Genomic DNA, 20,508 nt, shown 5'->3' with positions numbered 1-20,508 from the left:
CTTCTCAAACCGTCACCTGATACACAAATAAATAATCTGACCCCGCCCCCAGGCCTTTGGCACACACGTTACTATAGCAACCCTCACCACCGTGTGCACTCACAACTAGAGTACCCATCAGCCCCTGTTCCCAGACACTGTCCCACATGCATCTTTGTTACCATGGTTACCAAACTTTATAAAAGCCCCCCCCCCCCCCCCCCAAAAAAAAAACCATCATGTTAGTTCATCCACACGGCGACCAATCAGATCACAGCCTGCACCATCACCACGATGCGTTCAAGGACCAGCCCTCTGTCTCGACCACACCTGGACAGGTCGGTTGAGTCTTTGAACGCAAACACACCTGATCACAGGTCAGTCTGTCCCTTTAAATGAAACACTGGGATGGTCCTTTACGATGCCGCACGGCCTGATGGGAGTCCGAGTCCATCTGCGTAGGATCCATCATTGATCAACAGTTAATGGTTGGATGTTTATCAGGTCACCTCTGACCTCTGACCCTGAACACACGCGCACACACACACACACACACACACACACACACACACACAGAGTGTCATAGCGGGACGTCCAGCAGCTTCCTGTGGAGGTACTGCTTCACCTCCTCGATGCCGTTCAGCTTCTCCAGCTCGTGGTACGGCAGCTGAGAGAGCACACAAAGGACAACACATCACATGACCTCCAGACAGGAAGTTAACTGAGCTCATGACATGCCAACATCTGGACCAGAACCGGAACATGGACTGGACTTGGATCAGGATCAGACATGAGTCTGTGAGAGGAAGCTGGACTGACCTGTAAGATGATGTACCCCAGCAGCCGCAGGTGCCGGTCCCTCATGGCCCTGGACCCGACCAGAACCTCAGAGTTGTGACAGTAGTGCCACTTATCGTTGACGGACATGACGACCCTGCAGAAACAGAGACAGAATCTGTTAGAACCGAGGCCCGTTCGGATGACCGGGTTCTCTGGGATGTCTCTGACCTCCTGATCTGTCTCTGGTCCGTCGGGGTGTTGTCGGGGTCTGGCCGATCAGGGGGCGGCGGTGGCGACGGGGGCCCTTTGTCGGTCCCAGAACCCTCTGAGTATGCCACTCCTTTGTAGAATCCAGGTAGCTCACAGTCTGTCCCCTGGACACCTGGGGCCCCTGCCCTTCCCTCATCCTCCAGGATCTTCCCAATGGAAAACTGGAAGAGGGAGTCTGGGGCTCCTGCTGGTCCCTGGATGCCAGGAGGGGCCAGGCTGTCAGAGGGGGGGCTGCTGAGCGTGGAGCTGTCCTGGCTCTCTAGAGAGTGCTCCTTCGCCAGGTTGGAGTAGTACTCAGCCGTGGGGACGTAATAAGGGCCATAGTCCACAGGGGTGCCGTTCGTTCCGGGCCGTGGGGCTCCTGAGGGGGGAGGGGCCCCTGGGGGGCTTCGGATGTGGTGGGGCAGGAAGGTCCTGGGCTCCATGGTCCCGCCCACCCCGTTGCCCACCTGACACGGCTGCTCCTCGCCGTCCTCCAGCGCCGCAAAAGGAGAAAATTTCTGGAACTCAGAAGTCACCACGGCAACCGCACCTTCGACCTGCCTGGACGCCACGGCAACTGCACCTTCGCCCTGCCTGGACGCCATGGCAACCGCACCTTCACCTGGCCTGGATGCCATGGCAACACAGGAAGAATGGCCAACGCTCAGAGCCAGACCAGCGCCGGTCCTGATGGGCAGGATGCGACCAGAACCGTCCATCCACAGCAAGAAGTCTGGAAACAAACATGAAATGGTTGAAGAGGGGCAGGACTCTGCAGAACCAGGTCCAGAACGTGGTACTGATGTGGTTCTCTGTGGGTCATACCTGTGTAGTATCCTGGAGCCAGAACTTCATCCTGTTTATAGTTCTGTTCTCCAACTAGCTGTCGTAGAGCCTCGGCCACCAGACCTTTATAACTGACAGAACCAGAACCAGTCAGAACCAGACCATCCAATTAAAGCTGAGCCCGAAGAACCGGTCAGAACCAGTCAGAACGGTTCAACACCAGGCATAGAGCCAACAGTACTATACTTGTTAGAACCACCAGAACCACTCCCAGAAGGTCAGAACCAACCAAAGGTCATAAACTGGTAGGGCTGGGTACCGAACTTTGGTTCTTTTGTGGCACCGACCGAAATACTTCGGTAGTACCGAGTATCAAAACATGCCTCGTCTTTCGGTGCCAAGTTTCGGTACCCAGAGGTTAATCACGTGATCAAGACCTGATAATGTTGCCTGTGATTGGCTGTAACGTTATAAATACGTGGTACCAGACAGAGACGTTCTGTGGTTACGCCCACAGACGGGGTTCACCTGTAGTGAACTGTAGTTGTGTGTCGTTGAAACGCTTAAAAAATGCCACCGAGGTCAAAAGTGTGGCTCCATTTTAGCAAGATTGATGCCAATACTGCACGATGCAATATATGCAAAAAAAATCATAATTGCTAAGGCTGGCAATACGAGTAATTTGATGAAACACCTGACTGTGCACGGAATCAATTTAAGAGCAGAAAGTTGCAGCCATCTTCCTCTCAGCATTCAAAACCGCCTGTGGACGTTACAGGGTCCGAGCGGCCTGATTCAAAATGTCCACCACCGGACTCCGCTTCATCTGAGAGTACCAACAACGGTGCCATGTCTGTGATGTCAACAGGTACGTTTACTTAATGTTACTGCAACTTAATACGTGCATCGCGCCGTGAGTTAAACTGGGGTCCATGTGACGCTAACTTAAGATATTACTGTAGCTTTATTTTATGGCTATGTAGTTAGCTAAATCAAAAGCTAACTAGAGATTGACAGTAACAGATAAAGCTTAGCTTGTTAAGATGTGCTCATCATTTGGGTCGGCTGGTTAAACAGCAGACTGGACAGCTGCAGTAACAACACTGGTAAAATAAAAATATACAAAGACATCCTGCCCCCAAAATTTACTTCTTCTTCTTCTTCTTTTTCTTCTTCTTCTTCTTCTCAGAAGAAGCCAAAGCTTTCTGCCCTTGAGGAGCTATTTGCTGATGAGGACATGGCAGTTGGAATAAGACAAGAGAACACTCTTAGCACCACAGAGAAGATTGAGGAAGAGATACAGCGGTACAGAGGTCTGCCATCTACCCTAACCTCAGTGAATCCAGTAACCTGGTGGTGGAATGCGAGGGACACTATGCCAATGCTATCAAACTTGGCAACCAGGTATCTCTGTGTGCAAGCATCATCCACACCCTCAGAGCGTACTCTTTCTACCGCTGGGGACACCATCAGCCAGGAGCCGGCTTGTCTGTGTCCTGAGAAAGCAGACATGTTGATTTTTCTGAAGAAAAACTGCTAAATGAAAAGGTCCTGATTTGTAACTTGTGTTCTTTTGCACTGGAAATTATTTGTTGTTTATTTTTTCTGTAAGAAAACTGCTCGGAGTGAAAAATCACCAAAGCTGAAAAATAAAACTGAAGATTTGTACAATGTGTCATGTAATTTGCTTTTTGTTATCTTATAATCTTATAAAATTGGTATCGAAAAAAGTATCGGTACCGGTATCGAACATTTTTGATTGATACCCAGCCCTATAAACTGGTGATCCAATCAAACAACCAGAACAAGGTCAAGACCTGTCAGAACCTTGTAGAACATCTGACCTTACCTGTACTTGCGATTGACCTCGTCAGCCGCCAGAGCGTGGTCAAACATCACAACCTTGTAGGTGTCCTGCAGCCGTGGCCCGGTGTAGTCTCGGTACTCTAGGTCCACGGCGGCATCCAGCAGAGACAGGTACCGGCGGACGATCAGGGCGTAGGGGCTGTCTGTGGGGACAGGTGGGTTAAACGGGCCTGGAGTTTGAGGTTCTATTTTAGCGGTGGGTCGGTACTGACTGGTGACGTTGCTAATGAAGGCCGAGGAGAACACTCTGTGCAGAACCAGACCGGGGAAGTGACCGAGCTGGAACAGTGACATGAGGATGTTGACGGTGGCGAGCGGCGAGCTGAGCGCCTTCAGCTCCACCACCTCCTCCAGACGAGAGAAGAAGAGCTGCTGGTTGGATGGACGGTAATTTGTTCTGCTGAACGGGAACACCAGCTTCTGGATCACCTGAGGAGACAAACACACCTGAGTCCTGGTCCCCGGTGAAGACACAAGCGTCCGACCGGTCCTCACCTTGCTGTCCAGGTACTCCGCCTTCTTCACCAGGAAGTCAGCGATGGTGTCGAGTAGTCGGGTTTCTCGGAGGCGGTGCCGGGCGACGTACTTGGCGATCAGAGCCATCGTGTACGGAGTGATGCTGTCCACCTTTTTGGGCAACTCCTCTGTTGGAGAACAACCACATCAATGAGGTTCTACTCTGGTTCTAGTCTCATGTCAATCAATTAATCAGAGTTTTACCACAGCAGTAACCCCCCCCCCCCCCCCCCCCCAACTAGGAGTAGAAAGGAAATAAAACATAAGAGCACAAAGTGAACAACTAACTAGAAATAAATAAAAATGCTAAAAGGCAAACAAGAGAGAAAGTGATAACATTACGTTGATAACAGAATAAAAAAGCCAACTACTGAAACAATAAGAGTCAATAGATCGTTAGGGTTCAATTAAAAGCCAGACTATAGAGGTAGGTCTTCAGTTCTCTCTGCAGACCCCAGGTCTTCAGGTTGTTCCACAGACGGAGAACGTAGTGATAAAGGCTGCCTCACCGTGGGTTTCTGTTCTAACTCTGGGTTCTATTAAAAGGCCATTACCGGAAGACCTGAGGGTTCTAAGAGGTTCATACGATAAGAGCAACTCTGAGACTAAGACCATTAGGAGCTTTATAAACCAACAGAAGGATCTTAGAACCAGTTCTGAAGCAAACAGGAAGCTGATGCAGAGACTGTAACTGGTGTCATGTGTTCTCTTTCTGGTCCTTGTGTAAAATAGAACGTAGTCGTCAATCCTTCAGGTGATAGAAGCATCAGTGTCTCTGTGATGTCCTGACAGAGACACGGTCGTACTCTGGACATGTTTTAGTTACGATTCTAATGTGTGACTCAAAACTAAGATCTGGATCAAAGACAAGACGTTTCTGAGGTTTCTGAGGTTTCTTTCAAGATCTGAACCTGGAGAAGTTACTTTCTGCCCGACACCGAGTCCCTCTCTGGTCCTAAATGTCTTCCTAAAGTCTGTCCTTGTCTTCTCCTAGAGTTGGTCTCATGTAGCTTCCTAAAGTCTGTCCTTGTCTTCCTTGTCTTCTCCTAGAGTTGGTCTCCTGTAGCTTCCTAAAGTCTGTCCTTGTCTTCCTTGTCTTCTCCTAGAGTTGGTCTCCTGTGTCTTCCTAAAGTCTGTCCTTGTCTTCCTTGTCTTCTCCTAGAGTTGGTCTCCTGTGTCTTCCTAAAGTCTGTCCTTGTCTTCTCCTAGAGTTGGTCTCCTGTGTCTTCCTAAAGTCTGTCCTTGTCTTCCTTGTCTTCTCCTAGAGTTGGTCTCCTGTAGCTTCCTAAAGTCTATCCTTGTCTTCCTTGTCTTCTCCTAGAGTTGGTCTCCTGTAGCTTCCTAAAGTCTGTCCTTGTCTTCCTTGTCTTCTCCTAGAGTTTGTCTCCTGTAGCTTCCTAAAGTCTGTCCTTGTCTGTCCTTGTCTTCTCCTAGAGTTTGTCTCCTGTAGCTTCCTAAAGTCTGTCCTTGTCTTCCTTGTCTTCTCCTAGAGTTGGTCTCCTGTGTCTTCCTAAAGTCTGTCCTTGTCTTCCTTGTCTTCTCCTAGAGTTTGTCTCCTGTAGCTTCCTAAAGTCTGTCCTTGTCTGTCCTTGTCTTCTCCTAGAGTTGGTCTCCTGTAGCTTCCTAAAGTCTGTCCTTGTCTTCCTTGTCTTCTCCTAGAGTTGGTCTCCTGTGTCTTCCTAAAGTCTGTCCTTGTCTTCCTTGTCTTCTCCTAGAGTTGGTCTCCTGTGTCTTCCTAAAGTCTGTCCTTGTCTTCCTTGTCTTCTCCTAGAGTTGGTCTCCTGTGTCTTCCTAAAGTCTGTCCTTGTCTTCCTTGTCTTCTCCTAGAGTTGGTCTCCTGTAGCTTCCTAAAGTCTGTCCTTGTCTTCTCCTAGAGTTGGTCTCCTGTAGCTTCCTAAAGTCTGTCCTTGTCTTCCTTGTCTTCTCCTAGAGTTGGTCTCCTGTAGCGTCCTAAAGTCTGTCCTTGTCTTCCTTGTCTTCTCCTAGAGTTGGTCTCCTGTGTCTTCCTAAAGTCTGTCCTTGTCTTCCTTGTCTTCTCCTAGAGTTGGTCTCCTGTGTCTTCCTAAAGTCTGTCCTTGTCTTCCTTGTCTTCTCCTAGAGTTGGTCTCCTGTAGCTTCCTAAAGTCTGTCCTTGTCTTCCTTGTCTTCTCCTAGAGTTGGTCTCCTGTGTCTTCCTAAAGTCTGTCCTTGTCTTCCTTGTCTTCTCCTAGAGTTGGTCTCCTGTGTCTTCCTAAAGTCTGTCCTTGTCTTCCTTGTCTTCTCCTAGAGTTGGTCTCCTGTAGCTTCCTAAAGTCTGTCCTTGTCTTCCTTGTCTTCTCCTAGAGTTGGTCTCCTGTGTCTTCCTAAAGTCTGTCCTTGTCTTCCTTGTCTTCTCCTAGAGTTGGTCTCCTGTGTCTTCCTAAAGTCTGTCCTTGTCTTCCTTGTCTTCTCCTAGAGTTGGTCTCCTGTGTCTTCCTAAAGTCTGTCCTTGTCTTCCTTGTCTTCTCCTAGAGTTGGTCTCCTGTAGCTTCCTAAAGTCTGTCCTTGTCTTCTCCTAGAGTTGGTCTCCTGTAGCTTCCTAAAGTCTGTCCTTGTCTTCCTTGTCTTCTCCTAGAGTTGGTCTCCTGTAGCGTCCTAAAGTCTGTCCTTGTCTTCCTTGTCTTCTCCTAGAGTTGGTCTCCTGTGTCTTCCTAAAGTCTGTCCTTGTCTTCCTTGTCTTCTCCTAGAGTTGGTCTCCTGTGTCTTCCTAAAGTCTGTCCTTGTCTTCCTTGTCTTCTCCTAGAGTTGGTCTCCTGTAGCTTCCTAAAGTCTGTCCTTGTCTTCCTTGTCTTCTCCTAGAGTTGGTCTCCTGTGTCTTCCTAAAGTCTGTCCTTGTCTTCCTTGTCTTCTCCTAGAGTTGGTCTCCTGTAGCTTCCTAAAGTCTGTCCTTGTCTTCCTTGTCTTCTCCTAGAGTTGGTCTCCTGTAGCTTCCTAAAGTCTTCCTTGTCTTCTCCTAGAGTTGGTCTCCCGTAGCTTCCTAAAGTCTGTCCTTGTCTTCCTTGTCTTCTCCTAGAGTTGGTCTCCTGTAGCGTCCTAAAGTCTGTCCTTGTCTTCTCCTAGAGTTGGTCTCCTGTAGCGTCCTAAAGTCTGTCCTTGTCTTCTCCTAGAGTTGGTCTCCTGTAGCTTCCTAAAGTCTGTCCTTGTCTTCCTTGTCTTCTCCTAGAGTTGGTCTCCCGTAGCTTCCTAAAGTCTGTCCTTGTCTTCCTTGTCTTCTCCTAGAGTTGGTCTCCCGTAGCTTCCTAAAGTCTGTCCTTGTCTTCCTTGTCTTCTCCTAGAGTTGGTCTCCTGTAGCTTCCTAAAGTCTGTCCTTGTCTTCCTTGTCTTCTCCTAGAGTTGGTCTCCTGTAGCTTCCTAAAGTCTGTCCTTGTCTTCCTTGTCTTCTCCTAGAGTTGGTCTCCTGTAGCTTCCTAAAGTCTGTCCTTGTCTTCCTTGTCTTCTCCTAGAGTTGGTCTCCTGTAGTGTCCTAAAGTCTTTCCTTGTCTTCCTTGTCTTCTCCTAGAGTTGGTCTCCTGTAGCTTCCTAAAGTCTGTCCTTGTCTTCCTTGTCTTCTCCTAGAGTTGGTCTCCTGTAGCTTCCTAAAGTCTGTCCTTGTCTTCCTTGTCTTCTCCTAGAGTTGGTCTCCTGTAGCTTCCTAAAGTCTGTCCTTGTCTTCCTTGTCTTCTCCTAGAGTTTGTCTCCTGTAGCTTCCTAAAGTCTGTCCTTGTCTTCCTTGTCTTCTCCTAGAGTTGGTCTCCTGTGTCTTCCTAAAGTCTGTCCTTGTCTTCCTTGTCTTCTCCTAGAGTTTGTCTCCTGTAGCTTCCTAAAGTCTGTCCTTGTCTGTCCTTGTCTTCTCCTAGAGTTGGTCTCCTGTAGCTTCCTAAAGTCTGTCCTTGTCTTCCTTGTCTTCTCCTAGAGTTGGTCTCCTGTGTCTTCCTAAAGTCTGTCCTTGTCTTCCTTGTCTTCTCCTAGAGTTGGTCTCCTGTGTCTTCCTAAAGTCTGTCCTTGTCTTCCTTGTCTTCTCCTAGAGTTGGTCTCCTGTGTCTTCCTAAAGTCTGTCCTTGTCTTCCTTGTCTTCTCCTAGAGTTGGTCTCCTGTAGCTTCCTAAAGTCTGTCCTTGTCTTCTCCTAGAGTTGGTCTCCTGTAGCTTCCTAAAGTCTGTCCTTGTCTTCCTTGTCTTCTCCTAGAGTTGGTCTCCTGTAGCGTCCTAAAGTCTGTCCTTGTCTTCCTTGTCTTCTCCTAGAGTTGGTCTCCTGTGTCTTCCTAAAGTCTGTCCTTGTCTTCCTTGTCTTCTCCTAGAGTTGGTCTCCTGTGTCTTCCTAAAGTCTGTCCTTGTCTTCCTTGTCTTCTCCTAGAGTTGGTCTCCTGTAGCTTCCTAAAGTCTGTCCTTGTCTTCCTTGTCTTCTCCTAGAGTTGGTCTCCTGTGTCTTCCTAAAGTCTGTCCTTGTCTTCCTTGTCTTCTCCTAGAGTTGGTCTCCTGTGTCTTCCTAAAGTCTGTCCTTGTCTTCCTTGTCTTCTCCTAGAGTTGGTCTCCTGTAGCTTCCTAAAGTCTGTCCTTGTCTTCCTTGTCTTCTCCTAGAGTTGGTCTCCTGTGTCTTCCTAAAGTCTGTCCTTGTCTTCCTTGTCTTCTCCTAGAGTTGGTCTCCTGTGTCTTCCTAAAGTCTGTCCTTGTCTTCCTTGTCTTCTCCTAGAGTTGGTCTCCTGTGTCTTCCTAAAGTCTGTCCTTGTCTTCCTTGTCTTCTCCTAGAGTTGGTCTCCTGTAGCTTCCTAAAGTCTGTCCTTGTCTTCTCCTAGAGTTGGTCTCCTGTAGCTTCCTAAAGTCTGTCCTTGTCTTCCTTGTCTTCTCCTAGAGTTGGTCTCCTGTAGCGTCCTAAAGTCTGTCCTTGTCTTCCTTGTCTTCTCCTAGAGTTGGTCTCCTGTGTCTTCCTAAAGTCTGTCCTTGTCTTCCTTGTCTTCTCCTAGAGTTGGTCTCCTGTGTCTTCCTAAAGTCTGTCCTTGTCTTCCTTGTCTTCTCCTAGAGTTGGTCTCCTGTAGCTTCCTAAAGTCTGTCCTTGTCTTCCTTGTCTTCTCCTAGAGTTGGTCTCCTGTGTCTTCCTAAAGTCTGTCCTTGTCTTCCTTGTCTTCTCCTAGAGTTGGTCTCCTGTAGCTTCCTAAAGTCTGTCCTTGTCTTCCTTGTCTTCTCCTAGAGTTGGTCTCCTGTAGCTTCCTAAAGTCTTCCTTGTCTTCTCCTAGAGTTGGTCTCCCGTAGCTTCCTAAAGTCTGTCCTTGTCTTCCTTGTCTTCTCCTAGAGTTGGTCTCCTGTAGCGTCCTAAAGTCTGTCCTTGTCTTCTCCTAGAGTTGGTCTCCTGTAGCGTCCTAAAGTCTGTCCTTGTCTTCTCCTAGAGTTGGTCTCCTGTAGCTTCCTAAAGTCTGTCCTTGTCTTCCTTGTCTTCTCCTAGAGTTGGTCTCCCGTAGCTTCCTAAAGTCTGTCCTTGTCTTCCTTGTCTTCTCCTAGAGTTGGTCTCCCGTAGCTTCCTAAAGTCTGTCCTTGTCTTCCTTGTCTTCTCCTAGAGTTGGTCTCCTGTAGCTTCCTAAAGTCTGTCCTTGTCTTCCTTGTCTTCTCCTAGAGTTGGTCTCCTGTAGCTTCCTAAAGTCTGTCCTTGTCTTCCTTGTCTTCTCCTAGAGTTGGTCTCCTGTAGCTTCCTAAAGTCTGTCCTTGTCTTCCTTGTCTTCTCCTAGAGTTGGTCTCCTGTAGTGTCCTAAAGTCTTTCCTTGTCTTCCTTGTCTTCTCCTAGAGTTGGTCTCCTGTAGCTTCCTAAAGTCTGTCCTTGTCTTCCTTGTCTTCTCCTAGAGTTGGTCTCCTGTAGCTTCCTAAAGTCTTCCTTGTCTTCTCCTAGAGTTGGTCTCCCGTAGCTTCCTAAAGTCTGTCCTTGTCTTCCTTGTCTTCTCCTAGAGTTGGTCTCCTGTAGCTTCCTAAAGTCTGTCCTTGTCTTCCTTGTCTTCTCCTAGAGTTGGTCTCCTGTAGCTTCCTAAAGTCTGTCCTTGTCTTCCTTGTCTTCTCCTAGAGTTGGTCTCCTGTAGCTTCCTAAAGTCTGTCCTTGTCTTCCTTGTCTTCTCCTAGAGTTGGTCTCCTGTAGCTTCCTGAAGTCTGTCCTTGTCTTCCTTGTCTTCTCCTAGAGTTGGTCTCCTGTAGTGTCCTAAAGTCTTTCCTTGTCTTCCTTGTCTTCTCCTAGAGTTGGTCTCCTGTAGCTTCCTAAAGTCTGTCCTTGTCTTCTCCTAGAGTTGGTCTCCTGTAGCTTCCTAAAGTCTTCCTTGTCTTCTCCTAGAGTTGGTCTCCCGTAGCTTCCTAAAGTCTGTCCTTGTCTTCCTTGTCTTCTCCTAGAGTTGGTCTCCTGTAGCTTCCTAAAGTCTGTCCTTGTCTTCCTTGTCTTCTCCTAGAGTTGGTCTCCTGTAGCTTCCTAAAGTCTGTCCTTGTCTTCCTTGTCTTCTCCTAGAGTTGGTCTCCTGTAGCTTCCTAAAGTCTGTCCTTGTCTTCCTTGTCTTCTCCTAGAGTTGGTCTCCTGTAGTGTCCTAAAGTCTTTCCTTGTCTTCCTTGTCTTCTCCTAGAGTTGGTCTCCTGTAGCTTCCTAAAGTCTGTCCTTGTCTTCCTTGTCTTCTCCTAGAGTTGGTCTCCTGTAGCTTCCTAAAGTCTTCCTTGTCTTCTCCTAGAGTTGGTCTCCCGTAGCTTCCTAAAGTCTGTCCTTGTCTTCCTTGTCTTCTCCTAGAGTTGGTCTCCTGTGTCTTCCTAAAGTCTGTCCTTGTCTTCCTTGTCTTCTCCTAGAGTTGGTCTCCTGTGTCTTCCTAAAGTCTGTCCTTGTCTTCCTTGTCTTCTCCTAGAGTTGGTCTCCTGTAGCTTCCTAAAGTCTGTCCTTGTCTTCTCCTAGAGTTGGTCTCCTGTAGCTTCCTAAAGTCTGTCCTTGTCTTCCTTGTCTTCTCCTAGAGTTGGTCTCCTGTAGCGTCCTAAAGTCTGTCCTTGTCTTCCTTGTCTTCTCCTAGAGTTGGTCTCCTGTGTCTTCCTAAAGTCTGTCCTTGTCTTCCTTGTCTTCTCCTAGAGTTGGTCTCCTGTGTCTTCCTAAAGTCTGTCCTTGTCTTCCTTGTCTTCTCCTAGAGTTGGTCTCCTGTGTCTTCCTAAAGTCTGTCCTTGTCTTCCTTGTCTTCTCCTAGAGTTGGTCTCCTGTAGCTTCCTAAAGTCTGTCCTTGTCTTCCTTGTCTTCTCCTAGAGTTGGTCTCCTGTGTCTTCCTAAAGTCTGTCCTTGTCTTCCTTGTCTTCTCCTAGAGTTGGTCTCCTGTGTCTTCCTAAAGTCTGTCCTTGTCTTCCTTGTCTTCTCCTAGAGTTGGTCTCCTGTAGCTTCCTAAAGTCTGTCCTTGTCTTCCTTGTCTTCTCCTAGAGTTGGTCTCCTGTGTCTTCCTAAAGTCTGTCCTTGTCTTCCTTGTCTTCTCCTAGAGTTGGTCTCCTGTGTCTTCCTAAAGTCTGTCCTTGTCTTCCTTGTCTTCTCCTAGAGTTGGTCTCCTGTGTCTTCCTAAAGTCTGTCCTTGTCTTCCTTGTCTTCTCCTAGAGTTGGTCTCCTGTAGCTTCCTAAAGTCTGTCCTTGTCTTCTCCTAGAGTTGGTCTCCTGTAGCTTCCTAAAGTCTGTCCTTGTCTTCCTTGTCTTCTCCTAGAGTTGGTCTCCTGTAGCGTCCTAAAGTCTGTCCTTGTCTTCCTTGTCTTCTCCTAGAGTTGGTCTCCTGTGTCTTCCTAAAGTCTGTCCTTGTCTTCCTTGTCTTCTCCTAGAGTTGGTCTCCTGTGTCTTCCTAAAGTCTGTCCTTGTCTTCCTTGTCTTCTCCTAGAGTTGGTCTCCTGTAGCTTCCTAAAGTCTGTCCTTGTCTTCCTTGTCTTCTCCTAGAGTTGGTCTCCTGTGTCTTCCTAAAGTCTGTCCTTGTCTTCCTTGTCTTCTCCTAGAGTTGGTCTCCTGTAGCTTCCTAAAGTCTGTCCTTGTCTTCCTTGTCTTCTCCTAGAGTTGGTCTCCTGTAGCTTCCTAAAGTCTTCCTTGTCTTCTCCTAGAGTTGGTCTCCCGTAGCTTCCTAAAGTCTGTCCTTGTCTTCCTTGTCTTCTCCTAGAGTTGGTCTCCTGTAGCGTCCTAAAGTCTGTCCTTGTCTTCTCCTAGAGTTGGTCTCCTGTAGCGTCCTAAAGTCTGTCCTTGTCTTCTCCTAGAGTTGGTCTCCTGTAGCTTCCTAAAGTCTGTCCTTGTCTTCCTTGTCTTCTCCTAGAGTTGGTCTCCCGTAGCTTCCTAAAGTCTGTCCTTGTCTTCCTTGTCTTCTCCTAGAGTTGGTCTCCTGTAGCTTCCTAAAGTCTGTCCTTGTCTTCCTTGTCTTCTCCTAGAGTTGGTCTCCTGTAGCTTCCTAAAGTCTGTCCTTGTCTTCCTTGTCTTCTCCTAGAGTTGGTCTCCTGTAGCTTCCTAAAGTCTGTCCTTGTCTTCCTTGTCTTCTCCTAGAGTTGGTCTCCTGTAGCTTCCTAAAGTCTGTCCTTGTCTTCCTTGTCTTCTCCTAGAGTTGGTCTCCTGTAGTGTCCTAAAGTCTTTCCTTGTCTTCCTTGTCTTCTCCTAGAGTTGGTCTCCTGTAGCTTCCTAAAGTCTGTCCTTGTCTTCCTTGTCTTCTCCTAGAGTTGGTCTCCTGTAGCTTCCTAAAGTCTTCCTTGTCTTCTCCTAGAGTTGGTCTCCCGTAGCTTCCTAAAGTCTGTCCTTGTCTTCCTTGTCTTCTCCTAGAGTTGGTCTCCTGTAGCTTCCTAAAGTCTGTCCTTGTCTTCCTTGTCTTCTCCTAGAGTTGGTCTCCTGTAGCTTCCTAAAGTCTGTCCTTGTCTTCCTTGTCTTCTCCTAGAGTTGGTCTCCTGTAGCTTCCTAAAGTCTGTCCTTGTCTTCCTTGTCTTCTCCTAGAGTTGGTCTCCTGTAGCTTCCTGAAGTCTGTCCTTGTCTTCCTTGTCTTCTCCTAGAGTTGGTCTCCTGTAGTGTCCTAAAGTCTTTCCTTGTCTTCCTTGTCTTCTCCTAGAGTTGGTCTCCTGTAGCTTCCTAAAGTCTGTCCTTGTCTTCCTTGTCTTCTCCTAGAGTTGGTCTCCTGTAGCTTCCTAAAGTCTTCCTTGTCTTCTCCTAGAGTTGGTCTCCCGTAGCTTCCTAAAGTCTGTCCTTGTCTTCCTTGTCTTCTCCTAGAGTTGGTCTCCTGTAGCTTCCTAAAGTCTGTCCTTGTCTTCCTTGTCTTCTCCTAGAGTTGGTCTCCTGTAGCTTCCTAAAGTCTGTCCTTGTCTTCCTTGTCTTCTCCTAGAGTTGGTCTCCTGTAGCTTCCTAAAGTCTGTCCTTGTCTTCCTTGTCTTCTCCTAGAGTTGGTCTCCTGTAGTGTCCTAAAGTCTTTCCTTGTCTTCCTTGTCTTCTCCTAGAGTTGGTCTCCTGTAGCTTCCTAAAGTCTGTCCTTGTCTTCCTTGTCTTCTCCTAGAGTTGGTCTCCTGTAGCTTCCTAAAGTCTTCCTTGTCTTCTCCTAGAGTTGGTCTCCCGTAGCTTCCTAAAGTCTGTCCTTGTCTTCCTTGTCTTCTCCTAGAGTTGGTCTCCTGTGTCTTCCTAAAGTCTGTCCTTGTCTTCCTTGTCTTCTCCTAGAGTTGGTCTCCTGTGTCTTCCTAAAGTCTGTCCTTGTCTTCCTTGTCTTCTCCTAGAGTTGGTCTCCTGTAGCTTCCTAAAGTCTGTCCTTGTCTTCTCCTAGAGTTGGTCTCCTGTAGCTTCCTAAAGTCTGTCCTTGTCTTCCTTGTCTTCTCCTAGAGTTGGTCTCCTGTAGCGTCCTAAAGTCTGTCCTTGTCTTCCTTGTCTTCTCCTAGAGTTGGTCTCCTGTGTCTTCCTAAAGTCTGTCCTTGTCTTCCTTGTCTTCTCCTAGAGTTGGTCTCCTGTGTCTTCCTAAAGTCTGTCCTTGTCTTCCTTGTCTTCTCCTAGAGTTGGTCTCCTGTGTCTTCCTAAAGTCTGTCCTTGTCTTCCTTGTCTTCTCCTAGAGTTGGTCTCCTGTAGCTTCCTAAAGTCTGTCCTTGTCTTCCTTGTCTTCTCCTAGAGTTGGTCTCCTGTGTCTTCCTAAAGTCTGTCCTTGTCTTCCTTGTCTTCTCCTAGAGTTGGTCTCCTGTGTCTTCCTAAAGTCTGTCCTTGTCTTCCTTGTCTTCTCCTAGAGTTGGTCTCCTGTAGCTTCCTAAAGTCTGTCCTTGTCTTCCTTGTCTTCTCCTAGAGTTGGTCTCCTGTGTCTTCCTAAAGTCTGTCCTTGTCTTCCTTGTCTTCTCCTAGAGTTGGTCTCCTGTGTCTTCCTAAAGTCTGTCCTTGTCTTCCTTGTCTTCTCCTAGAGTTGGTCTCCTGTGTCTTCCTAAAGTCTGTCCTTGTCTTCCTTGTCTTCTCCTAGAGTTGGTCTCCTGTAGCTTCCTAAAGTCTGTCCTTGTCTTCTCCTAGAGTTGGTCTCCTGTAGCTTCCTAAAGTCTGTCCTTGTCTTCCTTGTCTTCTCCTAGAGTTGGTCTCCTGTAGCGTCCTAAAGTCTGTCCTTGTCTTCCTTGTCTTCTCCTAGAGTTGGTCTCCTGTGTCTTCCTAAAGTCTGTCCTTGTCTTCCTTGTCTTCTCCTAGAGTTGGTCTCCTGTGTCTTCCTAAAGTCTGTCCTTGTCTTCCTTGTCTTCTCCTAGAGTTGGTCTCCTGTAGCTTCCTAAAGTCTGTCCTTGTCTTCCTTGTCTTCTCCTAGAGTTGGTCTCCTGTGTCTTCCTAAAGTCTGTCCTTGTCTTCCTTGTCTTCTCCTAGAGTTGGTCTCCTGTAGCTTCCTAAAGTCTGTCCTTGTCTTCCTTGTCTTCTCCTAGAGTTGGTCTCCTGTAGCTTCCTAAAGTCTGTCCTTGTCCTCCTTGTCTTCTCCTAGAGTTGGTCTCCTGTGTCTTCCTAAAGTCTGTCCTTGTCTTCCTTGTCTTCTCCTAGAGTTGGTCTCCTGTAGCGTCCTAAAGTCTGTCCTTGTCTTCCTTGTCTTCTCCTAGAGTTGGTCTCCTGTGTCTTCCTAAAGTCTGTCCTTGTCTTCCTTGTCTTCTCCTAGAGTTGGTCTCCTGTAGCGTCCTAAAGTCTGTCCTTGTCTTCCTTGTCTTCTCCTAGAGTTGGTCTCCTGTAGCGTCCTAAAGTCTGTCCTTGTCTTCCTTGTCTTCTCCTAGAGTTGGTCTCCTGTGTCTTCCTAAAGTCTGTCCTTGTCTTCCTTGTCTTCTCCTAGAGTTGGTCTCCTGTAGCTTCCTAAAGTCTGTCCTTGTCTTCCTTGTCTTCTCCTAGAGTTGGTCTCCTGTGTCTTCCTAAAGTCTGTCCTTGTCTTCCTTGTCTTCTCCTAGAGTTGGTCTCCTGTAGCTTCCTAAAGTCTGTCCTTGTCCTCCTTGTCTTCTCCTAGAGTTGGTCTCCTGTAGCTTCCTAAAGTCTGTCCTTGTCTTCCTTGTCTTCTCCTAGAGTTGGTCTCCCGTAGCTTCCTAAAGTCTGTCCTTGTCTTCCTTGTCTTCTCCTAGAGTTGGTCTCCCGTAGCTTCCTAAAGTCTGTCCTTGTCTTCCTTGTCTTCTCCTAGAGTTGGTCTCCCGTAGCTTCCTAAAGTCTGTCCTTGTCTTCTCCTAGAGTTGGTCTCCTGTAGCTTCCTAAAGTCTGTCCTTGTCTTCCTTGTCTTCTCCTAGAGTTGGTCTCCTGTAGCTTCCTAAAGTCTGTCCTTGTCTTCCTTGTCTTCTCCTAGAGTTGGTCTCCTGTAGCTTCCTAAAGTCTGTCCTTGTCTTCCTTGTCTTCTCCTAGAGTGGACTGGATTCAGTCCAATAAATCTTTCAGTCAAAGTTAATGTAGTGTGGAGAGGGTAGCTGGTACCTTGTGTTCTCTACTCCAGAAATGTTCTGGTCATCCAACGCTGCCATAAACTCCCTAACCCTCTCTGGAAGATGTTTCTCCTTGACGCTGTCTCCAGGAAACTTTTCTCTTCTTTTAAACGTTCAGTGTTTGTTGTTATTGTTTGGGTGCAGCCTTTGACTGAGTGGACTCCATGGATTCTGTTTAGATGATCAACTACTACCACCTCACCACACATCCACAGTACACTAGTGACTGACTAACAGAGGACTACCTTCATGGTAGAACCAGGGTTCTAGTTCTTCTGTTTTAATGGCGGTTGGCTAGCTTTGACACTTTGACCCCACAGGGTCCTGGTTTTGGTTTATGGCAGACATAAAATAAATAGCGATTAAAGATCAGACTTGGCTGAAACCTGATACAGAGCCGTTAAGTTCTCTAACGTTGAGGTTTGATGAAGGTGTGGTACCTGCCAGGCTGCTAATGAACCGCTCCTGTCTGTTCTGGTAGAACAGGTGAGAGCTGAAGATCAGCTCCAGACTCTTGTTGCTCGCCTCTCGGGCGCTCGCCGCCAACATCTCGTCGAGCAGCGCCATCTCCTGGTCACGGACTCCGCTGACGCTGGCCAGGGTGTGTTTGACCAACCGCAGGATCTTCCTGCAGACAGAGGGACGTTCAGCGTTAATAAGAAGCTGGTGGAGTGGTCCCAGTTTACGTTTAGGTCTCACCTGTTGGCGAGCAGCTGTTCAGGATTCAGGTTGGTGGTGGTAGCGGCTGCAGCGCCTCCTGTGGGCGGTTCCTGCAGCGAGCGCCACTTGAGTCTGTAGTAGGAGAGCAGCAGGAAGAGCGTCTGTGGGTGGCGCTCTCTCTCCAGGTTCTTCTCCAGGCCGGCCAGGCACGCCTCCGTCAGCGGGTGCTGGCTGCCCGGGTGGAGCTTCATGCTGGAGCTGAACACCATGGACACGTCCTTCTGGTTGAACTGGGCCAGCCTGGACTGAGACTCCGCCTCCAACACCTGCACCACCTGAGAGTCACTGGGCAGACCTGGACAGGGGTCAGGAGTCAGAGTTAAGGTCACAGTTTAGGGGACAAGGTCAGAGGTCAGAGGTCAGGGGTTACCTAGCGTGGCCACGGCGTACAGGCAGTTGACGATGCTAAAGTTGTCAAACTTGGCGCAGTCACTGACGATGGCGGCGCAGAGAGTCTGGAAGTCCTGATGCTCCAGGATCTGTCGCCCTTCGCCCTCGCCGCCTCCAGAAGCCTCGCTGTCCGTGTCGTCCCTGGCGGGGGGCGTGGCCTGCAGCAGCTGACCGATCTTCTGCAGGGCGATGGGGTAGTGGTTGTGGGAGATCTTGGCGGGGTTCTGGGTGACCCAGCGTAGAACCTCATCGGGGCGCCGCGAGCGCTCGATCAGACGCTTCATGGTGAAGAACGTGTCGTAGCTCATCTTCTCGTGGATGAAGTTCCACGTCTTCTTCCTGCCGCTCGCCGGAGCCCCGCCCCCATGGGTGTGGAAGGGGGCGTGGTGCTGGTAGTGGGGGGGCAGTGGGGGCGGGGCCAAGTGATGGGGTTGTTGGTGGGGGTGAGGATGTGGGTGGGGTTGGTAGTGGGGGTGGAAGTGTGCTCCTCGGGGGGCATCAGGGCGGCCCGGGTACATGGGGTAGGACGTGGGAGGCGGGTGGTGAGGGAGGTGAGGAGGGTGAGGAGGGTGAGGAGGGTGGGAGGCATCGAGCACTGCCAGTCCCGCTCTTCGCCCCTGTTTGACCCCTCCTCCCCCCGAGGGGCTGTAGAGGCGGGTGGCGTACATGGAGACTGAGCGAGCAGTGGGCTGGGGGGGGCGGCTCAGGAGACGCCACCCAGTGGACAAACACAGCATCGTCCAACAGCCAGACCACCGGGGGGTGACAGCACTGCAGTCCTGGGGGGGGGGGTCAGAAGACACATCAAACACTCATCATCATCATCGTCATCATCATGAGAAGACACACCTCACCTGTCCCAGGACAACAACATGCTGATCAATCAGGAACAAACTACTTTCAGCTAACGACCATCGCAACACACTGGACCTCCATCAGGCATTTATGACGGTAACGGACTCACCTGGACTCACCTGGAGTCACCTGGAGTCACCTGGAGTCACCTGGAGTCACCTGGAGTCACCAGGACTCACCAGGAGTCACCAGGAGTCACCTGTCCAGTCAGGACTCTCCAGGACTCACCAGGACTCACCAGGAGTCACCTGGAGTCACCTGGAGTCACCTGTCCAGTCAGGACTCTCCAGGAGTCACCTGGACTCACCAGGACTCTCCAGGAGTCATCTGGACTCACCTGTCCAGTCAGGACTCTCCAGGAGTCACCTGGACTCACCAGGACTCTCCAGGAGTCATCTGGACTCACCTGTCCAGTCAGGACTCTCCAGGACTCTCCAGGAGTCACCTGGACTCACCAGGACTCTCCAGGAGTCACCTGGACTCACCTGTCCAGTCAGGACTCTCCAGGAGTCACCTGTCCAGTCAGGACTCACCTGTCCAGTCAGGACTCTCCAGGAGTCACCTGTCCAGTCAGGACTCTCCTGTCCAGTCAGGACTCTCCAGGAGTCACCTGGAGTCACCAGGGGCCTCATGTACGAACGTTGCTTAAGTACAAAAACGTTACGTAAGTACTCGCTCACGTAAAAGTTCAGATGTATCAAGAGTGAAAGGTCCGTAACTTACGTACATTCCTACGCCAACGACGTGGCTGGCGTAAGTAGGATTCTACAGATGTTGATCCTCTGGAGACACTTAGAGGTGATGCCGGGAAACTGTCATCAATGTGAAAACTATTAGTCCGACCGATCAGGACTGAGCCAGTCGACCCTGAGCAGAGCCATGCCAGCCGTGTGGGACGGAGTTATCCGCATGTCAGCCAGGTAGATCAGATACCCACAATGCATCTGGACAGGTCAACATTAAAGAGCAATCTGCAGCCAGAGACGGTTTTCTGAATGTAATCAGAGCTATGGACTGCACACACATTGATATAAAAGCGCCATCGCATGAATTTGTAAATGTCAACAGATCATACGTGATGCGCAAATGCAAGTAAACACTGTGGCTCATGAAGGACAGCTGTCATGAGGACATTTTACGCATCTCCACTCCAGTGAGTAGCGTCTCCAGTTCTCTTTCTGTGAAGTTCTTCTTCTTCTTTCCCGTCTTACTCATTCTTATGTTTTCGTTTTCTGATCGCGCAGAGATGGGAATCTCAGGTGCAGAGTCAATTTAAATATGATTTCCATATTTAAAGGGGGCGTGGACAGAGAGGGGTCCGGTACGCTCGATCGGGATGTACAAAGGAAATGTGCTTATAAATGCTTGTAGATCTGAGCTTACGTCACGATTTAAGTGGAAATCTACGCAACTGTTAGTACATGAGGCCCCAGGACTCTCCAGGAGTCACCTGGAGTCACCTGTCCAGTCAGGACTCTCCAGGAGTCACCTGGACTCTCCAGGACTCTCCAGGAGTCACCTGGACTCACCTGTCCAGTCAGGACTCTCCAGGAGTCACCTGGACTCACCTGTCCAGTCAGGACTCTCCAGGAGTTAGACCCATCTCATGTTTAAAAGGAGTTTACATCCACCCAGGATCAATCAGCTGGATCTATCCTGATCAATCAATCACATCTGCTAGTCCCTCACCTGTCCCTCACCTGTCCCTCACCTGTCCCTCACCCTTCCACTGAGCTCCACCTGTCGGCCCTCATGCTAACGCCAGTCCGCTAACGAGCCGGTTAAATCCCTGCAATAGTATCAGCGCGAGGACAGGTACGTAACACCTGACGCCACACTGATGAGATGACGTCACGGTTAAAAGGACGGCGTGTATGACGCTGTCAGAGAAGCTAGCTTAGCTCAGCTAGCTCGGCTGAGAGGCTCGGAGCTGCGACACTGAAGCTTGCTGCTGCTACATGCTAACCCACGGTAAAGCCGAGCTAGTAGTCAAGCTAAGCTAGCTGTTAGCATTGATCCCACCAGCTGATCTCCGTTAGCCTGTTAGCCTGTTAGCCTGTTAGCCGGTTAGCGTCAGCCTGCCCTTCTCCCTGCAGATCACCAGCCCGTTCACCGGGTCATGAGCCGGGCTCCAGCCCGAGCTCCAGCCCGAGCTCCAGCCCGAGCCTAGCGGCCTCTCGGGGCCTGACAGCGGGGGAAGGTTTACCTCATCACTCCGTAAGGGCCGCAGCTCCGCGCTATGAAACTCCTGAGGCCGCTCACGACGCGAGTTCACCGGGGAAACTGTCAACGGTCGTCCGCTTCATTCCTCCACACAGCTCGCGGACGCCATCCTGCTCTACCCGGCATGCACCTGGAGGGGAGTCCCACAGCGACACCCGGCGGATCCATGGGGTAGCGGCGGCGTCGTCTTCTTCTGTGGTTTTATGGTCTCATTACCGCCCCCTGCAGGACGGAGACAATCATATGTAATAACTGAGACTCTGTTTCCTGAAGTTTAA

At 49.5% G+C, this 20,508-nt stretch overlaps 1 protein-coding gene across 1 annotated transcript; it reads right to left on the bottom strand.

Moving 5' to 3' along the window:
• Positions 1-203: 203 nt before the first annotated feature.
• fastk (Fas-activated serine/threonine kinase) lies at positions 204-20,352 on the bottom strand. The gene is made up of 11 exons (XM_084575394.1): positions 20,214-20,352; positions 17,133-17,931; positions 16,742-17,057; positions 16,483-16,670; positions 4,159-4,307; positions 3,876-4,092; positions 3,647-3,806; positions 1,837-1,928; positions 988-1,744; positions 799-913; positions 204-646 (listed from the first exon to the last, which is right to left on the bottom strand). The coding sequence occupies exons 2-11, from the start codon at positions 17,887-17,889 to the stop codon at positions 560-562; spliced, it is 2,838 nt and encodes a 945-aa protein (XP_084431520.1). The 5' UTR covers positions 17,890-17,931; positions 20,214-20,352; the 3' UTR covers positions 204-559.
• Between the last annotated feature and the right edge of the window lie 156 nt (positions 20,353-20,508).

Source organism: Chelon labrosus (genome assembly GCF_963514085.1).
Source record: "Chelon labrosus genome assembly, contig: SCAFFOLD_39, whole genome shotgun sequence".
Lineage (NCBI taxonomy): Eukaryota > Metazoa > Chordata > Actinopteri > Mugiliformes > Mugilidae > Chelon > Chelon labrosus.
The sequence above is the reverse complement of the archived record's forward strand: the minus strand, read 5'-3'. Positions and strand labels throughout refer to the sequence as shown.

Excerpts from the sequence above, each read along its gene's own strand:
- fastk (XM_084575394.1), bottom strand. The coding sequence starts at position 17,889 with ATGCTGTGTTTGTCCACTGGGTGGCGTCTCCTGAGCCGCCCCCCCCAG. Across the intron at positions 16,671-16,741 it reads GAACAGCTGCTCGCCAACAG|GAAGATCCTGCGGTTGGTCA; the intron begins GTGAGACCTAAA and ends CTCTGTCTGCAG. Across the intron at positions 914-987 it reads GACCAGAGACAGATCAGGAG|GGTCGTCATGTCCGTCAACG; the intron begins GTCAGAGACATC and ends CTGTTTCTGCAG.